The sequence below is a fragment of the Meleagris gallopavo genome, chromosome 6 (genome assembly GCF_905368555.1).
Source record: "Meleagris gallopavo chromosome 6, MGAL_WU_HG_1.1, whole genome shotgun sequence".
NCBI classification, from domain to species: domain Eukaryota; kingdom Metazoa; phylum Chordata; class Aves; order Galliformes; family Phasianidae; genus Meleagris; species Meleagris gallopavo.
Genome location: NC_139409.1, coordinates 847,398 through 875,170, shown reverse-complemented (window position 1 = coordinate 875,170; position 27,773 = coordinate 847,398). Strand labels below are relative to the sequence as shown.

General features: G+C 51.2%; 1 protein-coding gene across 1 annotated transcript in view; it reads right to left on the bottom strand.

Annotated features, from left to right (window-relative positions):
- The window catches only part of SMARCC1 (SWI/SNF related BAF chromatin remodeling complex subunit C1), a 67,350-nt gene that overhangs the window by 2,455 nt on the left and 37,122 nt on the right, over positions 1–27,773 (bottom strand). The window contains exons 20-27 of the mRNA XM_085226823.1: positions 24,982–25,240; positions 24,237–24,398; positions 16,390–16,445; positions 14,831–14,945; positions 13,838–13,992; positions 11,178–11,312; positions 6,445–6,700; positions 88–261 (exon numbers count right to left, since the gene is read on the bottom strand). Of these exons, the coding sequence (XP_085082949.1) occupies positions 88–261; positions 6,445–6,700; positions 11,178–11,312; positions 13,838–13,992; positions 14,831–14,945; positions 16,390–16,445; positions 24,237–24,398; positions 24,982–25,240 (1,312 nt within the window). The remainder of the gene's footprint in view (positions 1–87; positions 262–6,444; positions 6,701–11,177; positions 11,313–13,837; positions 13,993–14,830; positions 14,946–16,389; positions 16,446–24,236; positions 24,399–24,981; positions 25,241–27,773) is intronic.

The window sequence follows — 27,773 nt, the reverse complement described above, 5'->3', positions numbered from 1 at the left end:
ATGGGGCCCGATGAGGGCAGAGCAGGGAGGGAGATGAGCACTCAGAGCCCCAAGCACGCTTGCAGCCCCGCACACAGGAGCACTTACACATGCCATTGGGTGCTGCCAGAGGGACGCGGGGCCCGATGAGGCCGCCAGCCATGGGTGCCATGCCGGGTGGAGCGGCAGCGCCTGCGGGGTGGAGGTTGGCCGACACTCCTGGCAGCATCCGGCCCGGCATGGGCTGTGTGGGCAGCAAGGAGCCAGGCCCAGGCATCTGACCTGTGGGAGGAGAAGGCACAGTGAGACATGGGGAGCTGTGAGCAGCACCCTGAGGAGATGGCACTCGGTATCCATCTATGCAAAGGGAAATCACAGAATCACAGAACAGCCTGGGTTGCAAAGGCCCACCGTGCTCATCCAGTCCCAACCCCCTGCTGTGTGCAGGTCACCAACCAGCAGCCCAGGCTGCCCAGAGCCACATCCAGCCTGGCCTTGGATGCCTGCAGGGATGGGGCATCCACAGCCTCCTTGGGCAACCTGTGCCAGTGCCTCACCACCCTCTGGGGGAAAAACTTCCTCCTAACATCTAACCAAGAACTGCTCTACAGTAACGAGAGCAGCCACTCTGCCTCCTGGCTTAACCTAATGGGAGTAATGAAATCATTGAGTTAATTATTGCACTGCAGAGGTATTTCCACTACTAAAAGAACACTGATGTGATGGAGGGATTGGAAACATCCCCATCGGCTCTTAAGGGACCTCCACGTCACAGCAGCACACAAACTGCTGTCATCACACAGCTCCGAATGCACACATTGCAGACTGCTGCTTTAAAACCTCATCTGGAAACATCCTTTTGCACGATCCAATTACATTTACCTTTGCACACATCCACAAAGGTTCAGTATTTTCATGAGCAAAGCAGCCCGTGGGCCCCAGGGCTGACTTTGGAAGTGTCCATCCCACCCCACACCTCGAGCAGTGATGTGAAATGAAGCCCTGTGACAGAACCCTGCAATAGGGAGGGCCCTGAGAGCACACACTGCACACACACACACTGCACATACATTGCACACACACACACTGCACACACACACACTGCACACACACACACTGCACATACATTGCACACACACTGCACACACACACACTGCACATACATTGCACACACACTGCACACACACACACTGCACACACACACACACTGCACACAAACTGCACCCCAAGCCAGCAGTGCCAGCTCCATGCTGGGATTGAGTTGATAAGCTGGCACTGCACTACTGACTCTTAACTTGGTTTTGGCTTCAGAACAGCTCTAAGGAAGGTTGTATCGATGTCTCCACTTCCTGGAATAATTCCTGGATAATTAAAATAGGAGAAAATCTGTTCCAGATGCTGGGTGCTTCTGCTGACCACTCGGGTCTCCCCTGCCCAGCCACAGCAATGCACGTCTCAGACCCAAACCCTGGAGCCTCAGCCCACAGGCACAGAGCTGCTCTTGGAGGCACCGTCCTTACAGAAACATGAGGCAGGAGCACAGGATGAGGTTCCATGCTTCCAAGGACCCTTAACTCCTTCAGTTAATGAGAAGAAAAGGGCCTTACGCCCAGCTGAAACCTCGTGTGTCCAAGGAATGGGACCACAAGTCCTCCCCTGGCATCTCTTGTAGTGGAACTTCTGCCATCCCGCTCCTCCAGCCTGGCTCAGCCCTCCTGAACGGCAGCCCTGCCTTCAAGCACGTCAACAAATAATGCCCAGACAGCCCAATGGAAGCAGATATGGCAGGAATTTGCTGCCGAAGGCATCAGTGCATCTGTGCTGGTCCGGCTCGCCCTGCATGGAGCAGTGGGCAGCAGGGCTCTCCCCACGCTCATGGAACTGTTGTTTGGGAACACCTGGAGCTCAACCACACCTCACGGGAGCTCTGAAGCTCCACTGAGATCTTAAAATGCTGTTTCTTCACCCACTCCAACAGCATCAATCCACGTCTGGTGCCAATGCCCACCTATCAAACAGAGGAAGCTCTCCACCTTCTTCTCTCTAGGAGGTATAAAATTAAGCAGCACTGCAAGCCAAGGAGGTTCTGTTTGAGCCCCTCTGATGGGATAGGGGACAATTCTGCCTTACAGTCAGCACCGGTACCTGCAGGGCAACAGTTATCACGTACAGAGCCCCAAAATGCTGAAGCTGAGTGGCAACCAAACGGCACCCAGCCAACCCAGGGGGAAATCACCACCACCACCACTGCAGCAACAGCACGGCGCAGTTCTACAGAGATGGCATGCTTCTTCACTTCATTTCACTGGAGACAGTGCTCCAAGACAGCAGCTCAAGCGTAAAACATGGAAGTGTGACCTACATAAGGGGGAGAGCTGAAAAAGCAGCAGACAGGAGAGATAAAGCCATGAGGTTCAGCAAAACGCAGCTTAGCAGAGGGAAAGGACAATTCCTTCACACATTACAGACTGGGGACATTTTCCAATGCATGCTTCACAGTGCTCCACTATTAACAGGGCTGTGGATCCAAGGTGCGGTGAAGCTCACCAGGAATGTGAATCTCCAAAGTCTTGATGACAATTAGGTGAGCCTAATTGAGGTGAGCTACACAAGGGGACTGCAGTGCTGAACACCGAGCAGCTTTGTTGGAGAAAATGAAAAGTTTGAAAAAGCCCTCTGAGATCCCAAACTCCAACCCTAACCTCCACTCCTCTCTCTGGACCCACTCCATGGCCTCCATCAGGTGCCCAGCACTCAGCAGGCGACCCCAGCTGGGAACTGTGAATAATTAAGCATGCTAATTCACTTAGCATCACATCTCTGGAGAAAGGCACGACTTCCACTTCACTTGCATGAGGTGCTTCTGTCACTTCCCTGCAGTGTAACTCACTTGGTGCTGATGGGTCACACGCTGACTCCTCTGATGGCTGTGCTGGGCTCCAGACCCACCCATGGTCAGTGCTGCACTTCTGTGATCGTGCCCACCCAGTACAAGAAGCTAGATGCACTGCTCCAGCCAGGACAGCCCTTGTGCAGCACAGCAAGTAACCTTCCAACCACAGAACCACAGAACACAGTGGGTTGGAAGGGTCCTTCAAGATCCCAGAACCACAGAATGATGGGATGGGGTGGGTTGGAAGGGTCCTTCAAGACCTCAGAACCATAGAGTGGTTGGGCTGGAAGGAACCCCAAGCCCCCAGCCCCTCTCCTGCCCCCCAGCTCAGGCTGCCCAGGGCCCAGCCGTGACCTCGGGCACCTCCAGGGATGGGGCACCCACAGCTCAGGGCAGTGCCAGCATCTTTCCACCTCTGGGTAAAGAGTTTCCTCCTCACATCCCACCTAAATCTCCTTCCTTTAGCTTAAAGCTGTTCCCCCTTGCCCTGTCACTATCTGCCTGTGTAAAAAGTCACCCTCCCTCCCATTTATAAGCTCCCTTTATGAACTGGAAGGGCCACAACGTGGTCCCCTCAGAGCCTCCTCTCCTTCAGTTTGAACACAATCAGCTCCCAGCTCTCCTCTGCAGAGCTGCTCCAATCCTCTGAGCATCCTGATGTCCTCCTCCTGACCCACTCCACGTCTTTCCTGTGCTGAAATATTAACACACCTTCAATAATGCATCCCTGGAAGGAGCTGGGAGCTGCCCACACGTACAGGAGCTCTGCAGCCACGAAGATGACAGGATGGTGTGAGTAAGGAAGAAGGCAGCAGCCAGCATCCCATGCGGCACCCAAAGCAGCCTGGTGGTTCCTCCTGCACACCCTGCTTCTGCGTGACACAGCCAATGGAGAGCTCTCAGCCCACCTGCCCCAATCTCCTGCTGCAGCTCACAAGCCCAGAATGGTGCACGAATGCTGCACCACCAGCACCGCGTGCACACAGCACTGCTGGGCAGCCCATGGACAACCAGGCTGTGCACAAAGAGAAGTCAGCCACGTGTTCCCATGACATGACCAGCTGCAAGGCCAGAAACAGAGAAATTGGGCAGGTTTGGTTTTGAGCCCAGCTGCTTCTGCCTCAAACCCAGGCATGCTGTAAGCAGCAGCTTTCCCTCCTTCCATCTATAAATGCCTCTCAGATCTTTCTTCTGCTTTGTTTCCTGCCATCTCTTCAGCTTACGTCAATCACTGTAGAGATATTCGACTTTGCATTTTGCTCACAGTCTGATGAATCAACAGCTCCACTTTTCACCACCCTTAAGGCCAGCAGCTTGCCTGGTGACAGCCATGAGACTCAAAGGAGAGCCAAAGCCACGCCAGCATCCTGCCTGCTGACACCAACGAGACCCAAAGCTGAGACCCAAAGCTGAGACCCAAATCCATGCCAGCATCTTGCCTGGTGCCCCCAGAGAGATCCAAAGTTGAGCCCCAACTCCCGATCAATGCATTAAACTATTTTTCTGCTCACTTGCCAAGATTTACACAAATAAATACATCATAAGGGAGGAAGGTACATACACAGTGATAGCAGCTCCGTTGTTTTATCACAGACAGAACATGAGCAATCTGATGTGATGGGGCTGTTTATTTTTTCCTAATGCATGCAGCCCATGGGTTGTGTGTGTGTGTGTGTGTGTCTGTCTGTCTGTGTGTGTGTGTCTGTCTGTCTGTGTGTGCATGTGTGTGTGTGTGTCTGTGTGTGTGTCTGTGTGTGCAGAACACAGCTGCTGAGTGCCCGAGGGTTCCAGCAGGACTGCTGCAGATCGTGGCTGTGTGTGCACCATCTGCACAGCACAACCACACTGTGATGTTCTGATGCTGAGGAAGGAAAGCTGAATAGTGAAAAACTCCAAGTACCCAAGCAGAAAGCCAGCAGAGCTTCTGGATCACCACACCTGCAGGGTCCCTCCTACGGCACAACCCCAGCCTGGCTCAGCACACAAGAGCTGAACTCACTGGAGGAAGCAGTGAACTCCCTGGTTGCTCTCCTTGCCCCACTCCTGCACAATGCTCCACGTCCAGGATTCACCATCACCCCACAGGAGGGGGGGGTCAATCTACTGACCAACTTTAATCAGATTGGAAAGAGAGATGTGCTCAGTAATTAACAGCACTGCACTCCCTGTAAAGCACATTGGAGGGATTGCTGGAGACACGGAGGACCTGGATGATTCTGGTGGGGCTGAAGTAATAAGGCATGATGTGAACTGAGGATGTGAGCATATTAGAAACGAAGCTTTATTAGCCCCCTAATGAATACAACAAAGCATATGACCTCGTTATGCTTTCAGTCTCAATAGCAGCCTGTGAGAGCTGGTCTGATGGCACACTGTATGGCCCCCTCCTGTAAACACCTTCAATTTGCCCCTTCTCCATTGCACGGAACTGCTCTTCGTTGCACTAAGTGAACAAACTAAGTAATCAATACGGCACGAAAAAAGACCAACCAGGCTACAACATCACTCCAATCCAAACCAGAGCCTATTTTATCACAAAACCATAGGAAAGATGTTTAATTAATAACCCACCGGTCATCTTTCAGAACGGTTTTGGTCCAGCAGCTGAAAACTGACAGAAGCTGTGCTCCCTCCCTGCCACCCAACCAGGTTCAGACATTCCAGGTGGCTTTTTTTGCTTGAAATGATTTCAGCAGCACTCAGCAGGCATTGCAAAGCCTTCCCTTCTAATTCCCATAAGCTCCTTCCCAGCACAAGTACAACACCGGACAGCCCCAATCCCTTTTCACAGTAAATGGTTTTAAGGTAGAACTGCATTAATAAAGGTAAAACTTAGCAGCTCTGTTTCTTAGAAGCAGAGCTACCCATTCTGCAACGAAGCACACGTAGATTGGAATAAATGGCAGGAATGCTGCTTTCCAAGCTGGTCCTGCACAATCACTTGGCCACTCTGCTTCCCCACCCCTCATGTTAGGAATATCTTCACCCCCAAGGACATCCAAACCTCCATGGGACAACCTGCCCTGCTGCTGCGCTTCCAGCCACTCCTCCACCAACGCAGCTCTGTGATTCCCAGCTGACAGCAGCACAGCCATGGGGCAGGAGCTGGGATGCCCTGAGGAAGGCATGGAGCACACAGTCACCCCTCCTGCCATGGAGAAGTGCCTCAGGAGCTCCCTGCTCTGCTCCTCAGCTCGTGTCCCTTCCCTTAAGCTTTTATCCGATCAGACAGGTCACGAACTGGAGAAAATCGGAGTGAATGATTGCTGTTGAAGGAGCAGAGATTGCCTGGCATGAAAAAGTCTAAGGAGATACAAACAGGCTGAAAGACATTTGGAAATGACACTCGGTGGCAGCTCCGCTTTTACTTCCTTTGTTTTTTCCATTCAGAGCTTTGGAAAAAGGCCACGGCTCAGCCAGGCAGCACCCATCACCTCCACGGGAGAGCGGCATGGGCTCCTGTGGAACTCATCCGCCCTGACACCACCTGACACCGGGAAGACAGACCTCCTCCTCTCCCTCCCCTCTCTCATGGGTGGCGATGCGAACGTCGGCTGTGCTTGGATCCTTACCTGGCTGGGGGGGGTGGGGTGGAGGCATCTGGTGGTGCATCATGGGGTACGGCGGGGGCTGCTGGTGGGGCAGGAGGCCCTGGTGAGCTGCCGTGCCCAGCGGGTTCAGCCCGGGCCCGGAGTGCTGGTGTGGCTGCTGGGCATTCTGGCTGTGCTGCTGCTCCATTTGCTGCCGGGCGCGGAGCTCAGCGTATTTCAGCTGCTCCATGTGGAAGTTCTGGCGCTCCGTCAGCAGCTGCTGCCTCTGCTGCTCTAACTGGGGGGGGAAACACAAAGGGAATGGGTCAGAACTGCAAACTGAGAGCGTTTCCATGGGGCAGAAACACACCTGTCCTGCGTGCAGCGGTGGGCACAGGCCATTTCCCAGCTGCACCCAACGAACTCACCTCATTTCGTCCTGAAGACTCTTTCAGTACTACAATTAACACACTAATTGATGATAAATTGGACAGAGCAGTCAGCACTGGTGCAAATCTAGCAGAAATCGTGCAGCTCTGTGAGAAAAGGCTGAGGGAATTGGGATGGTTTGGCTTGGAGAAGAGAAGGCTGCAGGGAGACCTCAGTGTGGCCTTCAGTGCTTGGAGGGAGCGGATAAACAGGAGGGGGAACGGCTGTTTGTGAGGGTGGGAGGTGATAGGACAAGGGGAATGGTTGGAAAGTGAGACAGGGGAGGTTTAGGTTGGATACGAGGAGGAAGTTTTTCATGCAGAGGGTGGTGAGGCACTGGCACAGGTTGCCCAAGGAGGCTGTGGATGCCCCATCCCTGCAGGCATCCAAGGCCAGGCTGGATGTGGCTCTGGGCAGCCTGGGCTGCTGGTTGGTGACCTGCACACAGCAGGGGGTTGGGACTGGATGAGCACTGTGCTCCTTTGCAACCCAGGCTGTTCTATGACTCTTAATTAAGAATCATAATGCATTTCTATGGCAGTTAAGAAACCAGCCCTCTGTTTGCTACTCATGCACCAGGTTTGGAGGGGTGCTGAAGCTGCACTCTATGACCGATTCGGGCTGCGTTGTCGAGGAGCTGTGCATCTCAGGGATGCCCTCCAGGAATCCCAGCCCCCCCCACGCTTTGTGCTGCCCGTGTGAGTGCTGACAAAACACGGATGAGAACCAAATTCCGCTACAGAGCCTGCATTCAGCAGCAGAACCAGATGGGGACAGAGCTGATGAATAATGCATCCTGCTGGTCGGGGGCTGTTTGTCAGAGCACAGGGACCACAATGCGATTCTTCATGCTGCCATGAGCCCTTTGTCCTTGCCCAATGGGATAGGTTAGGGGGAGGAACTGGATGAAACGAGGAGACACAGACACCAATGGTGTAATGGTGCATGTATGGCAACAGAGTCGGTAGGTGGCAGGAGGTTCAGAAAGGAGCTGCTGCAAGTGACCCTGAAGCCCAAAGCACTGCTAACCCACACTTGTTACGTTCGCTTACACTGCTGCCCTGCTCTCTCCATGGCACCCTGCCGTGGTTTGTGAGAAAAGAGGGTTGGACAGAGGAAAAAGGTTCCTATGTACAAGTTATCATGCAGGCTTGTGCTGAAACCATGCAGAGCCCAATCAGCCACTTCTGTGTTAGGCTTCTCATAGAATCACAGAATGGCTGGGTTGGAAGGGACCTCAAGGATCACAAAGCTCCAACCCCCACCAATGCAGGGCCACCAACCTCCACATCTCACAGCAGCCCAGGCTGCCCAGGGCCCCATCCAACCTGGCCTTGAACACCTCCAGGGATGGACGGGGATCCACAGCCTCTCTGGGCAGCTGTTCCAGCACCTCCCCACTCTCACACCAAACAACTTCCCCCTCACATCCAACTGAAATCTGCCCTCCCTCACCTTCCAACCATTCCCCTGTCCTGCTGTTCTCTCCCCTTTCCAAGAGCTGACTCCCCTCCTGTTTAAGGCTCCCTTGAGGTCCTGCAGGCTGCACTGAGGTCACCCCGCAGCTTCTCTTCTCCATGCTGAACAAGCCCAGCTCCCTCAGCCTGGCTTTGGAGGGAGCTGCTGCAGCCCCCTGCTCATCTTTGTGGCTCCTCTGGACCCTCTCCAACAGCTCCCTGTCTTTATTGTACTGGGTGCCCCAGACCTGGATGCAGCACTGCAGATGAGGCTCCATGAGGGCAGAGCAGAGAGGGACAACCACCTCCCTGTCCCTGCTGGCCACCCCTCTGCTGATGGAGCCCAGGACACCATTGGCTTTCCGAGCTACAAGAGCACACTGCTGGTTCATGGTCAGTTTTTCATCCACCAGGACCTCCAGGTCCTTCCTTGGCCAGGAGCTCAGCACAGGACTGCAGACTGCCAGTGGAAGGCTGGAGCAGAATAAAGGCAATTGGTACCAGCACACTTCGCAGTGGGAAAGTCCCAGCAGTCTGCTTCTGTGTGCTGCAGGACCTGTGGGAGCAAAGCAGGGCAGCCCAGCAGCACGAGCACACACAGCTCAGCTCCCCCATAACCCCAGTCCTTACAGCTCACATTCAGGCACACAGCCATGGGCACAACTCTCCTCACAGCTCTCAGGGTTGTGGCAACACATTTCGGTGCTGCTGCAAAGTGATTCACCATTGGAGGCACTCTTACAGGCACTTTGTATATATGTATGCTCATACAATATCTGTATGGCAATTGCTTCTTCAGAAAATAACTCCTCCCCGTACAGAAATGGTGAAGAAAAGCATTCGTGTGTGATTATAAATTCTGGGTCAACGAGGCTCCCACCAACAGGATCCCCACTGCACACAATCAGAGTTGGCAGCACTGAAATTGCTTCAGCTTAAACACTGAGTCAATTTGTTTTGCCCATCACCTTCCACTGCGCAGTCTGCAGCACACATTTCTTCCAACACTTATCTTTGCTGTAACACAGCAGCAAACAAGGGCATCTGCACAGCGTGCAACAGCACTAAGGGCTTTTTGCTTTAATTGTTCCACCCAATATCCACAGTGACAGGTGAAAAGACCACATTTAGCTGCCAGAAAGCCAAGGAGGAAAAAATCTGTATGCACATTTTTAAGAAGGAAAATGTCACATGCCTCGAAGTGGAAAACCTCTGTCACTAATAGAACACATCCCCAAATAAAGCTAGGGAGAACCTTTTCAGAATAGTTAGGTCCATTTCCAGCACTGCCAATCAGTGTCGGGGCAGACACTGCACCGAGGTGGTGGAGGATGCTGAGCAATCCAGCCAATCCTGCTGACATTCTGCTGCAACACAGACCACAGCTTGTCAAACCCCATCAGCGTGATTAATGCCACGGCCAGGATGTAAATTCCATTAAACTCACATGGCAGGGCAAACGTGACAACTCCTAGAATGACCAGCCAATATCTTCAGCACATCTAGAGCAATTGCCTATTGACAGAACGAGCAAGGTAAGAGAAAAACACACACGGACCTCTCTGGTTACAGTGCAGCTTTGGGTCAGCTTTGTAATAGCTGGGGAGGAACTGCTCCAGCAAAAGCCCATGGAGGTACAATGGGAAGGAAAGTGTGCAGTCATTGAATGAATCCTAGAATGGCCTGGGTTGTGAAGGACCACAGTGCTCATCTATTTCCAACCCCCTGCTGTGTGCAGGTCACCAACCAGCAGAGCAGGCTGCCCAGAGCCACGTCCAGGGGCCACATCCAAATAGAGGTCATCAAACATTAATTCCAATTTCTGCCTTGATTCCTCTGACCCAGGAGATGCATCCTGAGCAGCGGATGGAGCCCCAGCCGTAGGGAAGGGATCACACTGGTTTCAGGTCTTTGTTTGATGATGTCAGTGAGTAACAGCAGAACTCTGCAGAGAAGTGGATGTCTGTTGGATGGGTGCATTGACTGCTGTCAGTGTTTCTCAGTTCCATGAACAGCGTCCTGAAAGTGCTGGCTGAGGGTAGATAGTGGTAGGACAAGGGGGAATGGTTTGAAACTGAGCCAGGGGAGGTTTAGGTTGGATCTGAGGAGGAAGTTTTTCATGCAGAGGGTGGTGAGGCACTGGAACAGGTTGCCCAAGGAGGCTGTGGATGCCCCATCCCTGCAGGCATCCAAGGCCAGGCTGGATGTGGCTCTGGGCAGCCTGGGCTGCTGGTTGGTGACCTGCACACAGCAGGGGGTTGGAATGAGATGAGCATCGTGGTCCTTTGCAACCCAGGCCATTCTATCACTCTATGACACATCCATGGCTGCTACCAGCAGTCCCCTCTTCTCATCTGACATCGCCGCTTCCCTGTGCTGCAGCTGCTGCTGCCCTCCCCAGCTCACACAAATCTCTCCCTACAACAAGCAGCTGGATGGCATCTCACCTGGAGGATTCTTCCAAGGATAACCTCCAAAAACAGGAGGTGCACACTTAAAACCAAACCTCCAGAGCAGATCAGGAAGAGAAGGCAGACAGCACTGGCTCCCCAACCCTCTGGGGAAGCCAGGTGTCCATCACTGCATTCTCTTTCCAGGAAGCAGCTGTGCTTATGTCAGCTATCAGCCAGGTCACAAGGCCTGCACAAAGCTCACATGGCACAAATAACAGTTAGGAAGCAAATCTACGATGTCCCCAGTTTGCTGCTTCTGGTAAAGGGAAGATTCTGCATAACAGGGAGGGCCCAAACAGCACAGCACAGGGGAACAACAAATTCCAGCTGGGGTAGAAATTGCTGCACAATGGGGAGCAAAGCTGCAGCTGCTGTTAGCACACACGAAGTCTTGTTTGTACTGAGCCCCATTTCAGATCAGCATCCCATTACTTACTGCCTCTTTCTCTCGGTCCATAATGGTTTCCAGCTCCTCGAAATGGCGAAGCTTTATCTCCAGCTTCTTCATCTGCGTTTCCACCAGGAGTGCAACCAGGGACTTGATTTTTCTTTCTTCCACTGCTGCTAGGTGCTGAGAATAAAACACAGAGCTCTGCTTTAATTGCATTTCATAGTTACCAGCCACACCTGCACTTAGCTATAGCCATTCTGTTCTGTGTCTGGACAGAAATCAGGACACCAGATTATCAACTTTATGCTCAGAATCAGAAGCCTTCAGAATTCTACCAAGCTTTTAAATAGGTGCCTGGTTGTAACACAGACAGCACTGTGGTTGCTCATTACTCATTAGCAATCCAACATTCTGGACAGGGCATGCCCAGGGGAGATGCAAACAGGGGAGCACCTCACTATGAAGCCATACGACCTCTTGCTGCAGCAGTTCAGCCCCAGGATGGGGCAGAGCTTGTCTATGAAAAGAAACTCAAAACAGTCCCATCCAGTTTCTTTTTACAACCAGGCTGCAAAGCTGTGTGTACACAGTGCCAAACAGAACAGGCAGGAAAATGCACAGACCCCCTGAAAGGCTGTGACAGACACACAGACAGGCACCTGAGATGGGAGACACAGAGCTTCATACATGGCATGAGACAGCCCATGTAATGCTGCACATCTCCAGGTGGGAGAGGCACACAGACTCACAACGCCTTCCACCAGCTCTCATTAACAGCTTACAGCTCCAAATGAAGCCATGCTCAGAATGGGCACTGCATTTCTGCATGGCATCAGAGCAGTGCCAGTGAGTGGGCTTCAGTGAAACAAAAAGATCTGCAATAAAAGTCAGTGACAAAACTCCCACGGTTGGGACACAAAGCCTCTGATGGACATTTTGCCTGGCTTGATGTAATTTTAATAATTACACTGTTAGCAAAAAGTCAGGTAAAAGATGTCTACAGTCACAAGCTAGAAAGTTGGGAGACCTCTCTAAGTGTAAAGAAAAGAGAATCTTCCCCCTCCCTGGCAGCACTGCAGGCCAGCCTGGATGGGGCTGTGAGCAGCTGCTCTGCTGGAGGTGTCCCTGCCTGTAGCAGGGGGTTGGAACTGCATGATCTTAAAGGTCCCCTCCAACCCCAACCATTCTATGACTCTGTGTGTCTGATCCTCCGTGATTCACCACCTGTGGCTGGGTCTGTTTTGCCTGACAGTAAGTGGTGATGATCCCCCTGCCTTATCCCAACCCAAGGGGGTTTTCTCATCATATTTCCTCCCCTGATCCCCCTGAGGGAGGCCGTGAGGGGCTCTGAGCACCCAATGGAGCTGCAGGTGTCCCTGCTTGCAGCAGGGCAGCCCATCCCCTCCAACTCAATCCTGTGACAGGAGGCTCTCCCCTAAATGCTCACATTCACTGGACATCACTCCCCAGACAGGACAACTTACCTCTAACCCCTGGTTCTCCTTATAACTGCAATATTCCTCTGATACCAAATCAAGAACAACTTTGTAACAGCTCTTCACATGGCCAAGTCTTAACATGAAGAACTGAATTACCCTCAGACAAGACACAGCTCAGCAAGAGCCTTAACACTGGGTTTTTAAATGCAGCTGGAAGGAGAAATCCCTGCTGCATCCGAACTCTACTCTGAAGCATGAGCACTCTAATTAAAACATATTATTTCCTGTAATGTAAAGCTAGAATTCTTTGGGAATATCAGTATTATCATAATGAAAACCACCATTAGCTGAGTCCCTTGTCCCTTCAGCACTCATTAGCACCTAAGGGAGGCAAGTGGGATATCGTTTTGATTTGGAGAACAAAGATTTCCATCAAACAGAGATTCAACTCCATGCTTTAAAGCAAAGCACGGCTGGAAACACCTGCAAGGCTGATGAGGCAGCAGTGGGTTATCCCTGTGCCATCCAGGTGGAAGGGCTTGGGACTGGAAGCAGCGTGGGTGCAGATGTGATGCAGAAGGAAGGCAGACAGAAACCACGTGAAAAGAAAACAGACACTGAAAATGATATTGTGAAAGAAGCAAAGGTTCTGGTTCCTGCAAAAAGAGAACGAACAAAGGAGAGCATGCAATTGGTAATTATGGGGTGTAAGAGCTACCAGACAGGACAGCGATTCAAAGCACAGCTCGTTAAGGGACTGCAGACAAACAAACAGGAGACGAATGATGGCCAAAAGCACGCTGTGAGCAGAAAGCAGCACCTCTTTGCTCAGGTTTCATCGAGCTGCCCATAAAAACCACTGCACCACTGCACCTGAGCACATCACCTCCTTGTTCCCAGCAAGGGGTCATAATGGCACAGCACAAAGGCAACGTCAGGGTGCTGCTTCCCAGCTGTGTGCCATCAGCACCACAACCAGAGAGCCACTGAGCAGGGGGAAGTCCTTTCAAAGGATGCCAAGTGTTAGAGCTCTTTCTCAGGGATGCTCACTGACTTCATAAAGGCACGAGCAGCACCTGAATTACGTTACACAGCTTCACTGATGAGGCCGAGCAGAAGAAATCAAAGCAGAAGAAATCATCTGTGGCCTTGCAAGGTATTAGAGATCAGAACACGAAATTCTACAGCTCTGGAACAAAAGACCATTTTAAAAAGAGACCTAATGTGAACTGCAAACCAAGCAGTGGATCTGTGTGCAGAACAAACCTTTGCTTTGGTGGCAGCTGAGGCGAGAGCAGCAGCTGCAGCTGTAGCTACGTTTCCTTCCGAGATCTCGTGTTCCACTTTCTTCTTCCCAGCCTCCATTTCTTTGTCTTTGCTTGCATCAACGTTCTCCTTGTTCTCTTCTGCCTCCTTTTCTTCTGCAAGAGATTTGTGGCCAAGTTCGTTACGTGCATTCCCCCTTTGTTAGCAGCATGGTGCCAGGACAGGAATTGCCCTGCTCTGAGTCAAACAAACCCATTCACCCACACACCACCAGTCCTACGTTACTGCTGCCGCCCATCCGAGTGCAGAACAGGGGACACCATCAGTTTAAAAGGATCTGATCCAACAAACATTTTCAGTTTCCATCCTGTTTATCCCTTTTCTGCCATCAGTGTGCTTCCACCAGACCTCTTCTAGCTGCATTTCCAGACCAACTCCATTACCACCCCTCCTTCCTGTATGAATTCCAACGCATCTCACTCTTCCTGGTGCCAACATGCTGGCTGTAAGCCCCAGGTAAGAGCAGTACATCCACCAGGTAAAAAGAATGTGTTAAATAACAAGAGGAACATCCCGTGGAGGAGCAGCCCACCAAAATAAAGACTTTGCAGCACCTCATGGGGAAATCACCCCACCGAGTTAATTTCTAAGTGTAGAAGTGGGCAGCCCCATTTCTTTGTGTGATCAGATGGAGTGTAATACAGGCAGAAGAAAAGAATTTTGACCTATGCTCACTCTCCAACTGTAATTTCTTCACCCAGTCACAACACACCGTGAAAGAAGGCTCAGCTGAGCTCTAAAATGAGTTCAAGGAAGAATTCAGTGCCTGAGCTTTGCAGCAAAATTAAACCAGAATATTTACTACTGAAGCACGAAGCAGCCTGATGTGCAGGAGGAAATACTTCTGCACAGTTGAGTTTACAGTCCCTTCCAACACTTTAGAGGAAGGCTATTAAAGCTAGCACAGCTTGAGGAACAGCTGGGGACCATTACCTGGTTTGGGGTCTGCAGTCGCTTCACTTTCTTGTTCCTTTTCTGGATTCCTCTCATTTTCTCCTTCTTGTACTTTATCACCTTCCTCAATTTCACTCTCTGCTTTGCTTTCAACCTAAATGGGATGAAGGATTGTTTGGAGAACGAGAGCTGTATAAGGCATTCACTGTTGACTTGGTTTACAGCTTTCAAATTAATTCACAATCATAAAGGAGGATTAAATTTTAAAGGCTGACTCCTGCTTAAGCCCATTTTGACACTCGTAACAACGACCTGAATAAAGCCAGTAACTGCAGCATCAGCTCCAGCAGCCCAGGCTGAGCTCTCCACCTGATGGGATGTGACATCCTACAGAACCATGGCAGGTGAGCACCTGTTCTGCTCCCTGCTGTCCCCACGTGGATGTGGGCCCACCTCACACCCTGTCCAGTGTTTGTTATGTTAACAGCACGTGCAGCATTCATAGAACCATAGGATGAACCACAGAACCATAGGATGGCCTGGGTTGCAAAGGAGCACAGTGCTCATCCAGTCCAACCCCCTGCTGTGTGCAGGTCACCAACCAGCAGCCCAGGCTGCCCAGAGCCACATCCAGCCTGGCCTTGGATGCATTCATCTACCCTCATGTTATCTCCAAATTGTGAGGAACTGTAACCACAGCAGTGACCTGTGGGACCAAATGCCACGGCTGAATTACGTGTTTCTGCCCAGGAATGGGTGGGAGAGAGCAATGTTTGCAAAAAGGAAGGGAAATAATTTAAATCTGGGCACCTTAAGATAGCATCAATGAAATCAGCAGCAGCTTCATGCTTAAGACTGCAAGTATCATTTTCCCCTTGGAGATTTCCTGCAAAAAGGAGTTTTGCTGGTTTTGCTGACCAGCTACACAGACCTCCATTGAGCCCAACCTCATTTCCCACACGCAGGGGATGGAACAGCTCCCAAAGCAGCACCCAGAGCTGCAGAGATGCACACAGATTGAACAAGCATTTTGCTCCCATTGTCATTGGAGAGTTCCAACAGCAGTTAATCATTATTCAGGTTGTCTGCTCAGCTCCACTCAGTCATGGTTGCCAAGCACTGCAAGGAACCCAAACAACTCACCGGTTCCCAGGAAGCCCTCACCCCTCTGATCCTGACAGAGCCAAAAGCTGCATTCAACTCTGGGAAAGGCAATTTGCCACGAGACGGACTTTTCCAGGGCAAGACTTCAAAGCAACTCCTGCCTTAGACCACTACAAGCCCTGAACAATAGCAAACCAGTGTCCTTCTGCAGCTGAAGTCTCCACGATTCATTTGATACTGACTGCTTCCCAGCCCCAACCTCCTTTTCTCAGGACTAGGAAACAAGATGCTGGCAAAAGAAACGTGGCAATGACTGAAGACCAGACCACTCATTACAAGTGGAGTGGGGACTGCAAATTGCTGGGGAGCACTGCTCTCACAGGACTGACCAGCACACTCCTACCCCCTTCTCATCAGGCATTTCAGAATGCAGTAATTCGGGTTTGTGAGTGTCAGAAGTGCCTCATCAGAGCCATATGCTGAGCTGAGTTTACCTTCTCAGGCTGCTGCCCATCTGTCTCTGTTTCCATTTTTTCTTCTTCGGCTCCATCTGAGAACACAAATAAAGTATTTAGAATTGTCATAACATTCGTTCATTACGCTCATTTCAGAATTAACTCAATTTTCTGTTCCGTACTGATGACGGCTTATAAGGAAAGCCACGCAGCACTGAAATCCTGGAGGACACAAAGCCTCTTACATTAATCTTGGTTTAAAAACCAAGTTTACTTGCAGATGTAAATGTAACAGGTTTTCTTTTCAGCCCACCGAGCAGGACGAACCATGGCATTATCTGTGCTCTGCTGATACACCCAGCTTACCCACAGAGGGGGAAACACTCAGCTCTACCAATTTTAGCGACATAAAGAAGAGTTTAACACGCAGCTCCACAGTGCTGGAGTCACACAGTAATTCCCACTGCTAAGTCACAGCATTATACAATGTTTTCCCCAATACAGCCAATTTGGTTCTGTAGATGGTTGTCAGTTACATGATTAACCTCAATTACGGAGCTGCCAGACTTGTAATTCCTCCTCAGCACCGGATCCCCTGAGCTGCTTTTGATGCACGGCCCATCCAGCAGCACTCTCCGGGGCTGCAGGTCAGCTGAAGATTTAAATTCCATCCTGCAGATGCCACAATTCTGTGCTAAGCAATACCTCATTACTGCCTGCGCCAGCACTTGATGCCTCGCAGACAATACAGTGGGATTTGCTGGCATTTCACGTGCCGTACAGACAGAATTACAGAAGCATTCAGGTTGGAGAAGACCCCTGAGATCCCCACCCACCCCTCCATGCCCACATCCCCACAGCTCTGAACACCCCTGGGATGGTGACCCCGCATTCCCTGGGCAGCTGTGCCAGCACTGACCACTCTCAGGGGAAATAATTGTTCTCCATATCCAACCTGACCCTCCCCTGGTGATCCTGAAGCCATTACCTCTTGTTCTATTGCTGTTAGCCGGGAAGAGGCCGACCTCCACCTCACTACATCAATGTAAGGAGCCCAGTGAATCAGAATTGAATAATAATGATGCTCAAGTCAGAGAATACAGTCCAAAAGGCGTCCTGTGATGGATGTTCTGGACATCTCTCCCACCCTGACCATGCTCCTTCCTTCTCCCACTTCCTCCCCAGCTGTACTGACAGCAGTACCTGTGGCTTTGTCCTGCAGGTTGGATCAGTGAAGTGATCCAAGTTAGAACCATACGATGGTTGGGGTTGGAGGGAACCTTTAAGATCATGCCGTTCCAAGCCCTGCTACAGGCAGGGACACCTCCCAGCAGAGCAGCTGCTCACAGCCCCATCCAGCCTGGCCTGCAGTGCTGCCAGGGAGGGGCATCCACAGCCTCACTGGGCCCAAACACTTTTTTTTTTTTTTTTCTTTCTCACTAGAAAAAAAATATTTAGTATTAAAACTGCTGTGGATGTGTGGGTCCAGACAGCACCCACTGCCTCCTGTGCGTTCATAGAATCACAGAATGGTTGGGTTGGAAGGGACCTCAAGGATCACGAAGCTCCAACCCCCACCAATGCAGGGCCACCAACCTCCACATCTCACAGCAGCCCAGGCTGCCCAGGGCCCCATCCAACCTGGCCTTGAACACCTCCAGGGATGGACGGGGATCCACAGCCTCTCTGGGCAGCTGTTCCAGCACCTCACCACTCTCACACCAAACAACTTCCCCCTCACAGCCAACTGAAATCTGCCCTCCCTCACCTTCCAACCATTCCCCTGTCCTGCTGTTATCTCCCCTTTCCAAGAGCTGACTCCCCTCCTGTTTAAGGCTCCCTTGAGGTCCTGCAGGCTGCACTGAGGTCACCCCGCAGCTTCTCTTCTCCATGCTGAACAAGCCCAGCTCCCTCAGCCTGGCTTTGGAGGGAGGTGCTGCAGCCCTCTGAGCATCTTTGTGGCTCCTCTGGATCCTCTCCAACAGCTCCCTGTCTTTCTTGTACTGGGTGCCCCAGACCTGGATGCAGCACTGCAGATGGGGACACATGAGGGCAGAGCAGAGGGGGACAACCACCTCCCTGTCCCTGCTGGCCACCCCTCTGCTGATGGAGCCCAGGACACCATTGGCTTTCCGAGCTACAAGAGCACACTACTGGTTCATGGTCAGCTTTTCATCCACCAGGACCCCCGGGTCCTTCTCTGCATTCTTCCCACTGGGAACCCACAGCAACTTTACCAGACCCCCAGAAACACCCACCCCTGGCCGCAGTGCCATCACAGCAGTTACCATCAGGACAGACACACTGCAGCCCATGACAACGTGCTTCCTGCTGCTGTCTGTCTGGGTTCTGGCTGATGAGATCGAGCTCTCCAAGCTAATAGCCTCTTATTTACTGTCTGCATGGCATCCAAATAGCTGCAACACAGACATGTGAGGAGCTCTGCCAACACTGCCAGACCTGGGAGTTGCAGAGTGCTTTCTGCCCAGCTCGCAGCCCATCCACCTCTGGCACCTACCAAGGCAGGAATGGCTCGACTGTGAGTGAGCTAAAGGGGCAAAAGGGAAAACAGAGATCCAGGCTGTGGCAGTGCTCCAGCAGCAATAGCAGCACCATGGCTGTGTGTATGCACTGAGAGGAGGGCTTTAACAGCAGTGGGGATGCTGTCCTTGGGACCGACCTCCTGGTGCCAACCTTTGGCTCGTTCACTGCTGCTGACCCTGAGGCCTTTCAGGATAAGAGATACCAAGTGTGCTGATGGAGAAGGACATGAGATAGCAAGCGTTTCGATGCAGAACACCAGGAAGGTGACTGAGCATTGCACCACTTCCCAATACTTTGCACAAAAGTTGTTCTAAAGGCCAAACAACCCCAACTGTTCCATAACAAGACAAGAAGGAAGCTTCAGCACAGCCTTGTGCTCCTTGCCCAGGGTCCCAAGCTGCCAGAACAGACACCCCAGTGCAATTTCATGTCCACAGGCATTAAGAAGGGAGCTTGCTCAGCCCAGGGCTCCAGCACACACTGCTGTACCAACACAGCAGTGCATCTGAAGACACCAGCTGGTGGAGGGGGACTGTTCTCTGTAATCCTTCTTTTACTGCTAATTCCCCTGTGCTACACTGAAGCAAAACAGAGGCACAAAATGCATTCCTTCAACAGCAACAGCTCTGTAGAAAAGTTTTTACAGAAGCCCCTTCCATACATATATAAGAAAATCATTAAATAATGTAAAAGAAAAATATATTGAAATGTGTGACCAAGATGATGGTTTCCCTCTTGGTTGACTTGAAGAAGATAAATCTACTTATCCAACCCATCTGCCACCATGAAACAATTTGTGGTGGAAAGGGACCACCTCAGAAGTTACAGCTCAGAGCCAGTCCCACAGGACACAGGAGGCCCACGGGACACAGGAGGCCCACGGGACACAGGCCTTCTTGCTCTACCCAAAAGCCAACATCAGGTCTTTCAGATAGGACTGAATTCCCCCTTCTGTTCTAACCTCAGTCCTGGAGGTGAAGGTTTCTGTTCTGAGTACAACACACAGCCAAGTTGCCAGTCTCAGGGCAAAGAGAAGCAGTGGATGGTGCAGCGTGGTGCCCTGCTGCACCCAGATATTCCTGTGGGCTGAGCTGTGCAGCTGCACGGCCAACCACTGCTGCTGCTTCTCAAGCATTCACTACTAAATTCCACAGCAGCCGAGGTGAGTTTCATCAAGTACTCATTTTTTACTTGCAGATCCTGGCAGCCGTTGCTAGTGACTGCTGCCACAGAAGACGTGCCAAGGCAAACACACCGTAAGAGTCAGAGGGCTGCCCACAGAGTCAGCTATAGAGTGGGCCACAGAAAGTTTGGCTGGAAGGGACATTCCAGCCCACCCCTCTGCCATCTCAGGGCTGCCACCCACCACTTCTGGCTGCTCAGGGCCCCGTCCAGCCTGGCACGCTCCTTCCTCTGAGCCTTCACATGGAAAGATCTCAACTAAAACCATCACGTACAGCATTCTCAGCAAGGAATAGCAAGTACTCCTGGACTCTCCGAGCACACTTGACTGACTCTTTCAGAAATTCTTCTGTATTAGAAGGTCACATTCAGCTACAGAAAGAATTAGGAGGTATGTTATGTGTGACAGCAAGATTACTGTGAACATCCTGACTTAACTTAGGTCTGCAAGTCCTGGCTGTAAGAAAGCATGCTGTTCTGAACTGAGGATGACAACTCGAGGCAGGCTGGAAGTCAATGAATTTTGAGAAGTGCTGCCCTGTATCAGCTCCCAGGCCACTACCTGCAGTGACAGCTCCTGCTGGCTGTGCCATTCATTCCATACTTGTGCACACCAACGTGGAAGTCCTACATGCAGTAAAAAGAAAGCTGTTGCTTATTAGTTTTGGAGTTACAAATAGGTTTATCTGGGTTCAAGCAGGTTTTTGCTTCGGGATGAAAGGTAATTCCAGTACCTCGTAAGCAATTAACATCCAATAAAAATGAATCACAAACTCAAGTATGAAAAGATCTGCAAAGAAAAATAAATGTATTTCTGAGCCCCCGTGTGAGAGGTAAGAGAAACTGCTCCTGCATTTCTGCAACACACGATCACAACCTCCCTGACTTTGCTACGTGATGGTATTAGGTTACAGAGAATAAAACTGGTGATGCAAATGAGCGCTGATTATTGGAGATGCACGTTTCTAACACCAAAGGGGAAGACTTGACTTTAATGAGACAGACCCTGCAATCCTTTTTACAGGACACCCACGATGCTCTGACACCATTCAGAGGTTTTGCAATGTGAAACCTGCAGGATGGGAGAGAAGAAAGGAGAGCTGCTCCTCACCCATAGCAGGAGCTGCACTGAGCCCTGGGGCTCCAGCTGTGGGAAGGGAAGCTGCCCACTTCAGCAGGGTTTGGAATACTTCAGAATTCAAGCACAGCCTGGGGAACCCACGAGAAATCATCCTGCCAAAAATGAGGTAAAAGAGCTTCTCCTCCATACCTATGTTTGGCTTTTCTACTATACATTACAAGACCGGCCGTAAAGTGTTAAATTTAATCATCACTTACGTTGCTTACAGTTGCAGTGGAGCAGTAAATCAGAGCACCATTCCCCCAGTGCTTGCTGTCACAGATGAGCTACAGCACAAAGCATCCATAACCACCAGGGAAACAGTGCCAGGGAAATACTTGGTAGATAAGGCCTGAACCCACACGTAGCTGCCTCCACCACGGGCACTTCAGAGACTCCCCAGTGCCCAATTTGGCACACATACATGCAGGCAGTGCAGTTAATCACCTCTGGAAAGTTATTAGGAAAGCACACACACTCAGAGGAGATGTGGGAGGAACGCTGAGCACACGGGTGTGCTGCACACTGCTCTGCAGCTCCATCCCCACTGCAGAGCCGGGCTCCTTTGGTGGCTCACTGTCATTGCAACAGAAGCATCTCCCATCACACTGATAACCCACAGCCCTGGGAAGCCTCTCTCGACTCTGCTGTGCTTTACAGTATCAATCTGAAAGGAGCCACCACTTTGAGATTGCAACAACAAGGACTGAACAGCCCGTGTTCCTGGATATCAGCGGTACCTCCAGGAACCACTCAGTGCTGCTTTCCCCTTTTGCACTCTGCAATGCCTATAATTCACCAACACTAAGAGCTTTACTTCTAAAATACGCCGACTGATGAGCTCTAATTACACTACAGAAGCCACGGTGGGCATTTTCAGCTCTCCGTGGTGAGATGCACCTCTTTGGGTCTGGCCACCACAGCTGCAGCCCAGCACAGCCAGCACAGCCCCAAAGCACGACCCACGGCTGAGCTGGAGGTGCTGATCACAGTGACCCACTTCACTGCTGCTGAGCAGCTCCCCCGGGGAGAGCCATCTGCTGTTGTCCTAATTTATGCCATTAGTCACAGCCCAACACAAATCGCATTAGCCGTAACAGGGCAGTATTACTTATACAACTCACTGCAGCTCATTCAGAAGTAATCGTGTTATGGGCAGCTGCTCTCCAGCTCCACACATTACATGACAGGCATCTCAACGGTCCTGCCTGCAAGTTGTGGGCAGGTTCTCCTAAAGGAAGGGCTGCCAGACCAGCAACTCTGCCAGTGGTGTGGATATGGTGAACTGCCACAACTGAGCTGCAGGACGGAGAATGAAGGCTCAAAGAACTCATGATAGAGGCCCTTAGGGTGAATACTACTGCAAAAGTTGTTCTCAGAGCATCAGAGAATCATTCAGGTTGGAAGAGGCCACTAAGACCAGCAAGTCCAACTGCCAGCCACCCCAGCATGCCCACAGTGTCACATCTCCATGGTTCTGGAACACCCCTGGGATGGTTACCCCCCGCCCCCTGGGCAGCTGTGCCAGTGCTCAACTGCTCTTTGGAGAAGAAATTGTTCCCAATATCCAACCTGACCTTCCTCCAGCTCAAGTTGAGGCCACCACCTCTCATTCTATCAACAGGACCACAGAAAAGGGGCACAAAATCACGTTGGACAGTAACTAACTCTGCATCTTCAGTTGTATGGACTGGAGCACAGTCCCTCACCATCTCATCACAATGTGCTCATGTCTCTGGACAGGCTGACAGCGATTCAAAGATGAGATGCACAAAGCCAGGGCCAACCAACCCCCCCGTCAGCCCAGAGCACCCCCTGCACAGTTCTGACCAAAGCTACCCACTGAACTCACCACCATCATCTGTGCTGAGCTGAACGAAGCAGCAGCCAGCAGTGCTGGAGTGAAAAATAATGCTACACTGATGAGCTATAGATCTGTGCCACGCTCAGGAGATGAAGGGATCTGAGAACACTAGCAGGTATGCAGCTAAATATCCCTCTGTGCTCACCTTACTGCTGTGCAATCACAGAATGGTTGGGGTTGGAAGGGACCTTTAAGATCATGCAGTTCCAACCCCTGCTACAGGCAGGGACACCTCCCAGCAGAGCAGCTGCTCACAGTCCCATCCAGCATGGCCTGCAGTGCTGCCAGGGAGCAGCACTCACTGCATCCACAGCCTCACTGCACAACCTGTGCCAGTGTCTCTCCGTACTCACAGTTCTTTCCTCCTCATTTCTTCCTCATATCTGGTCTCTATCTGCCCTCTTCCACTTTACAGCCTCAAGGAGAGCCGATGCAGAGCTAAGGTGTCTGAGAAACAACAGGTTCAGCTGGACCACAAAGAGCCAACAAAACTCAGCTTGCTGTGTCATAACCACAACACTGGAAAGGCAGCACTGTCCAACTGCTCCAATCCACAGGATTGGCATGAAATCTTCTGCTCTGATATTTCTCCCATTCAACTCATGCATATGCTGAGTAAAAAAACTTCCATTAGTCCACAGCAGGAAAACAAACTGCTAGAACTAAAGGTGGTGCTGAGTTATTAACTTGTTGTCAGGAGCCAATAATCATAGAATCACAGAACAGCCTGGGTTGCAAAGGACCATAGTGCTCATCCAGTTCCAACCCCCTGCTGTGTGCAGGTCGCCAACCAGCAGCCCAGGCTGCCCAGAGCCACATCCAGCCTGGCCTTGGATGCCTGCAGGGATGGGGCATCCACAGCCTCCTTGGGCAACCTGTGCCAGTGCCTCACCACCCTCTGGATGAAAAACTTCCTCCTCACATCCAACCTAAACCTCCCCTGGCTCAGTTTCAAACCATTCCCCCTTGTTGTATCACCACCCACCCTCACAAACAGTTATACGTCCTGCAGCCCACCTGCTGTAATCCTGCAGCAAGCACAAGAGGAATGACCATCCCTGGTGCTGCCCCTTACCACCACCATCTCCTGCTGCAGGTGGGCTCACAGTCCATCAAGAGGCAGAAGAAAGGGCCCAGCACAGCTGTGTGCAGCTCTCTCTGCATTCAGATGCTCACCCATCTTTTCTGGCTCGTCCGGCCCCGTCCCAGCAATGCAGCTGCTCTCCAGCCCATATGTGGGATCCACCTTCCCTGAGGCACGTGCTGCTTCCTGCACTTTCTTCACGTGGGCTTCCACCAGCTCCAGGGGCACCTCCTCTCTGACACGGGAGAACTCCTCTGTGAACAATTAGCCACGATGTTACATTGGGGGTTATTAAAGGAAAATTAATGGTTATGATCTCAAATCAGCACGCAGGTGAGTCTGGGGTCAAAATGAGTTCTCAAAGATGTATTTGAGAGAGCATGTTCCTTCTTTTTGCATTCAGTGCCTGATTTTCTCTCTCCAGTGTGGTACAAGAGACTCTTTCCGATCACATAAATTTGTTTTTACATGTGAAAATAAGGGAAAAAAGCCCCAATCCTATCACACTGAGTTTCCCAGGGGGTACAACTGTGGCTGAGAGTTTCAACGGTAGGAGAAAACGGAAGTTCAGCATCGTGCATTTACACCCAGCCAGCCAACAGCAATCAGAGCCACTGCAACCCCAGGGCAGCACCTACAAAGCACCACTGGGCAGTGAGCACGGAAAGGGAACTCAGCGGCTTGTAAGAGTTATTCTAGCCTGTCTACAAACCAAATTCCAGTGCACCAGAATACATTGCTGGCTGTCAGACCTGAGAACATCTCACAATCTCCAAGAACCTCTAGGAACTGAGATGCACAGAGAAAGTGGAAATAACTGCTGGGATGAACTCATACCTAAGGCAGCCTTTGCTGCTGCTGATGCCACACGGGGGTCCACCACCGATGCCAGGAAAGCAACTGTGCTCATCACGGGGTTGCCAGACTGGCTGAAGGGCACAGGCTGGTAGGCCAGGGGGCCGAGGGACGCATCCGAGTTCTCCAGGTAGGGGTCTTCAATGGGGAGCCGAAGGAAATGCAGGATGCACTCATCCTGGGTGCGGCTGCCAACGTGCTCCGAGACCTTGTTCCAGTCGTCCTTGTACATCTCCAGGGCCTGTGAGAGATCGACATCACCGTACGTACATTCACTGATCTGGGAAAAAGCACCACCACTCCACCTCGTGCAACGCTGGTTATTTCAGCGATGCGATAGAAGATGGAATGCAGTGACTATTTAAACCCTAATTTTTCTCGTAGCAAAGCTCTTCCACAGAGCTCATCTCACTGGGACCTCAGTGACACCCTGCACAGACCATCACACACCTTTATGCTGTACTGTACTGCAAGAAATGTCAGAGGATTTGAGATTTCCTTTTAACATTTGCACAGGCTGTGTGTCCTCTCTTTACTCTATACAGAACCAAGGTTTGCCTTTCCTGCCAAGTCTCACCGAATGCTTTTCAATTCCCGTAAGAATTCCCCTGCAGGGCACTCGTGCTCTCATTTGTGCCTTAATGCACTGAGCTCTTTGGGGCAGAAACAGTATTTATTTCACATATGTGTACTGCATATGATGGTGAAGTCCAACTCCTCCATTCAGCAGATGTTAGGAAAATGAAAGAGCATCAGAACAACATACCAGGAAAAAAGGAAAATCAGAGAATCATAGAATGGCAAAGGAGCACAGTGCTCATCCAGTTCCAACACCCTGCTGTGTGCAGGTCACCAACCAGCAGCCCAGGCTGCCCAGAGCCACATCCAGCCTGCAGGGATGGGGCATCCATCATCAAAAACATCCTGTATCACAAAGCCAAAAGAGGCAGGTTTACTAGCAAATACTCAAATAGTTTATTACTAAGCATTCAGGTTAGCAAACGGTTATTTAGCTAAGCCACCTGACAAAGTAATGCCTTCCAGATTAAATCAGTGATGTCATAACTCTTCATTCCAGTCACTGAGAACTACTTAAACAAAGCCTCAAGAAAGAATTTAACAACTATGACACGCTATGTCCATTAGTTTTGGAGAAACTAATTGATTAGTCCTGTTACAAATATAAATATTTATAGAATCACTGAATCACTACGGCTGGAGAAGACTTCTGAGATGCTCAAGTCCAGCACACCCCAAATGCCCACTGCCCACATTCCCCAGTGCCACGTCCCCATGGCTCAGGAACACCCCCTGGGACAGTGATTCACAATGTAATTGGCTTGGAAGTCTACTTGGTTTTTACTCACACTGAGCAGTACAACAGAAACACAGGGAAGCTGTTTGTGCATCCCTTCACAGCAAGCAGCTGGGCATCCCAGTAATAATTCATGGCAAGGGAAGAACCACATTGGAACTAAGTATTGCATCATGAGAGCATGGAGGATCCCCGTGATAATCACAGCATGGCTGGGTTGGAAGGGACCTCAAGGATCACGAAGCTCCAACCCCCCACCAACGCAGGGCCACCAACCTCCACATCTCACAGCAGCCCAGGCTGCCCAGGGCCCCATCCAACCTGGCCTTGAACACCTCCAGGGATGGACGGGGATCCACAGCCTCACTGGGCAGCTGTTCCAGCACCTCCCCACTCTCACACCAAACAACTTCCCCCTGACAGCCAACTGAAATCTGCCCTCCCTTACCTTCCAACCATTCCCCTGTCCTGCTGTTCTCTCCCCTTTCCAAGAGCTGACTCCCCTCCTGTTTAAGGCTCCCTTGAGGTCCTGCAGGCTGCACTGAGGTCACCCTGCAGCTTCTCTTCTCCATGCTGAACAAGCCCAGCTCCCTCAGCCTGTCTTTGTAGGGAGCTGCTGCAGCCCTCTGAGCATCTTTGTGGCAAATCCCAGCCGCCATGGGCTTCTCATGGCACACACCTGCAGGTATGATGTAGTGCAGAAAACAAAGCCCTCCTGCTTTCCACCCGTCTCCCTGTGACACCTGAGTTTCCCTAAGGAAGCAGGAGCGTAGATTCATTAAGATAAGAACAAACCACTGAGGTCACCAAGTCTAAGTCAGCCCATCTCCAGATGCCCACTGCACCACGTAGCTCTGTGATGGGCCAGCCCTGCCCAGGGAAGCTGTGCTGCAGCTGAGGTGAGCTGGGGGAAAAGAACACCGCAGGACCTTGCAGCCCACAGGGCAGACAACGAGGGGAGGGACTTCAAAAGCTCAACAGAAGAATGATGTGGATCAGACAAGCTTCTCTGGAACTGAAGTTCCCAAACTGCTCAGGATCTGCTCTCCAAGCCTCCTCCCAGCCTTGCTGCAGTGTTTAAAGCAATGTGACACTGCTCAGTTCACTGGGTCAGACTCGTGGGGAAGTATCTATTCCACACTCAGCATTCGTTCCACTTCCCCTAAATCCATCTAGCTACGTGTCATTGCTTCCCCACTGCAACCACTCTGGCATATCAGATCGAGCTCTGCTTTTCACAGCCACGTAGCAGCTTTGTACTCACTCTCCTTCACTCCTTGTTAGATTTCTGTTGTCCTACTAGAAATAGCTGAGAGCTCTGCAACACCACGGAGAGGCAGAGCTGTGGGGCAGGGAGGGAAACCCAACCCCTCCCCATTGCTCAGCCAACAGGAGGAAGGATGGGCATTATTTTAGATAATTATCTTAGATACCGTTTACTCTTTGGAACTGCACCACA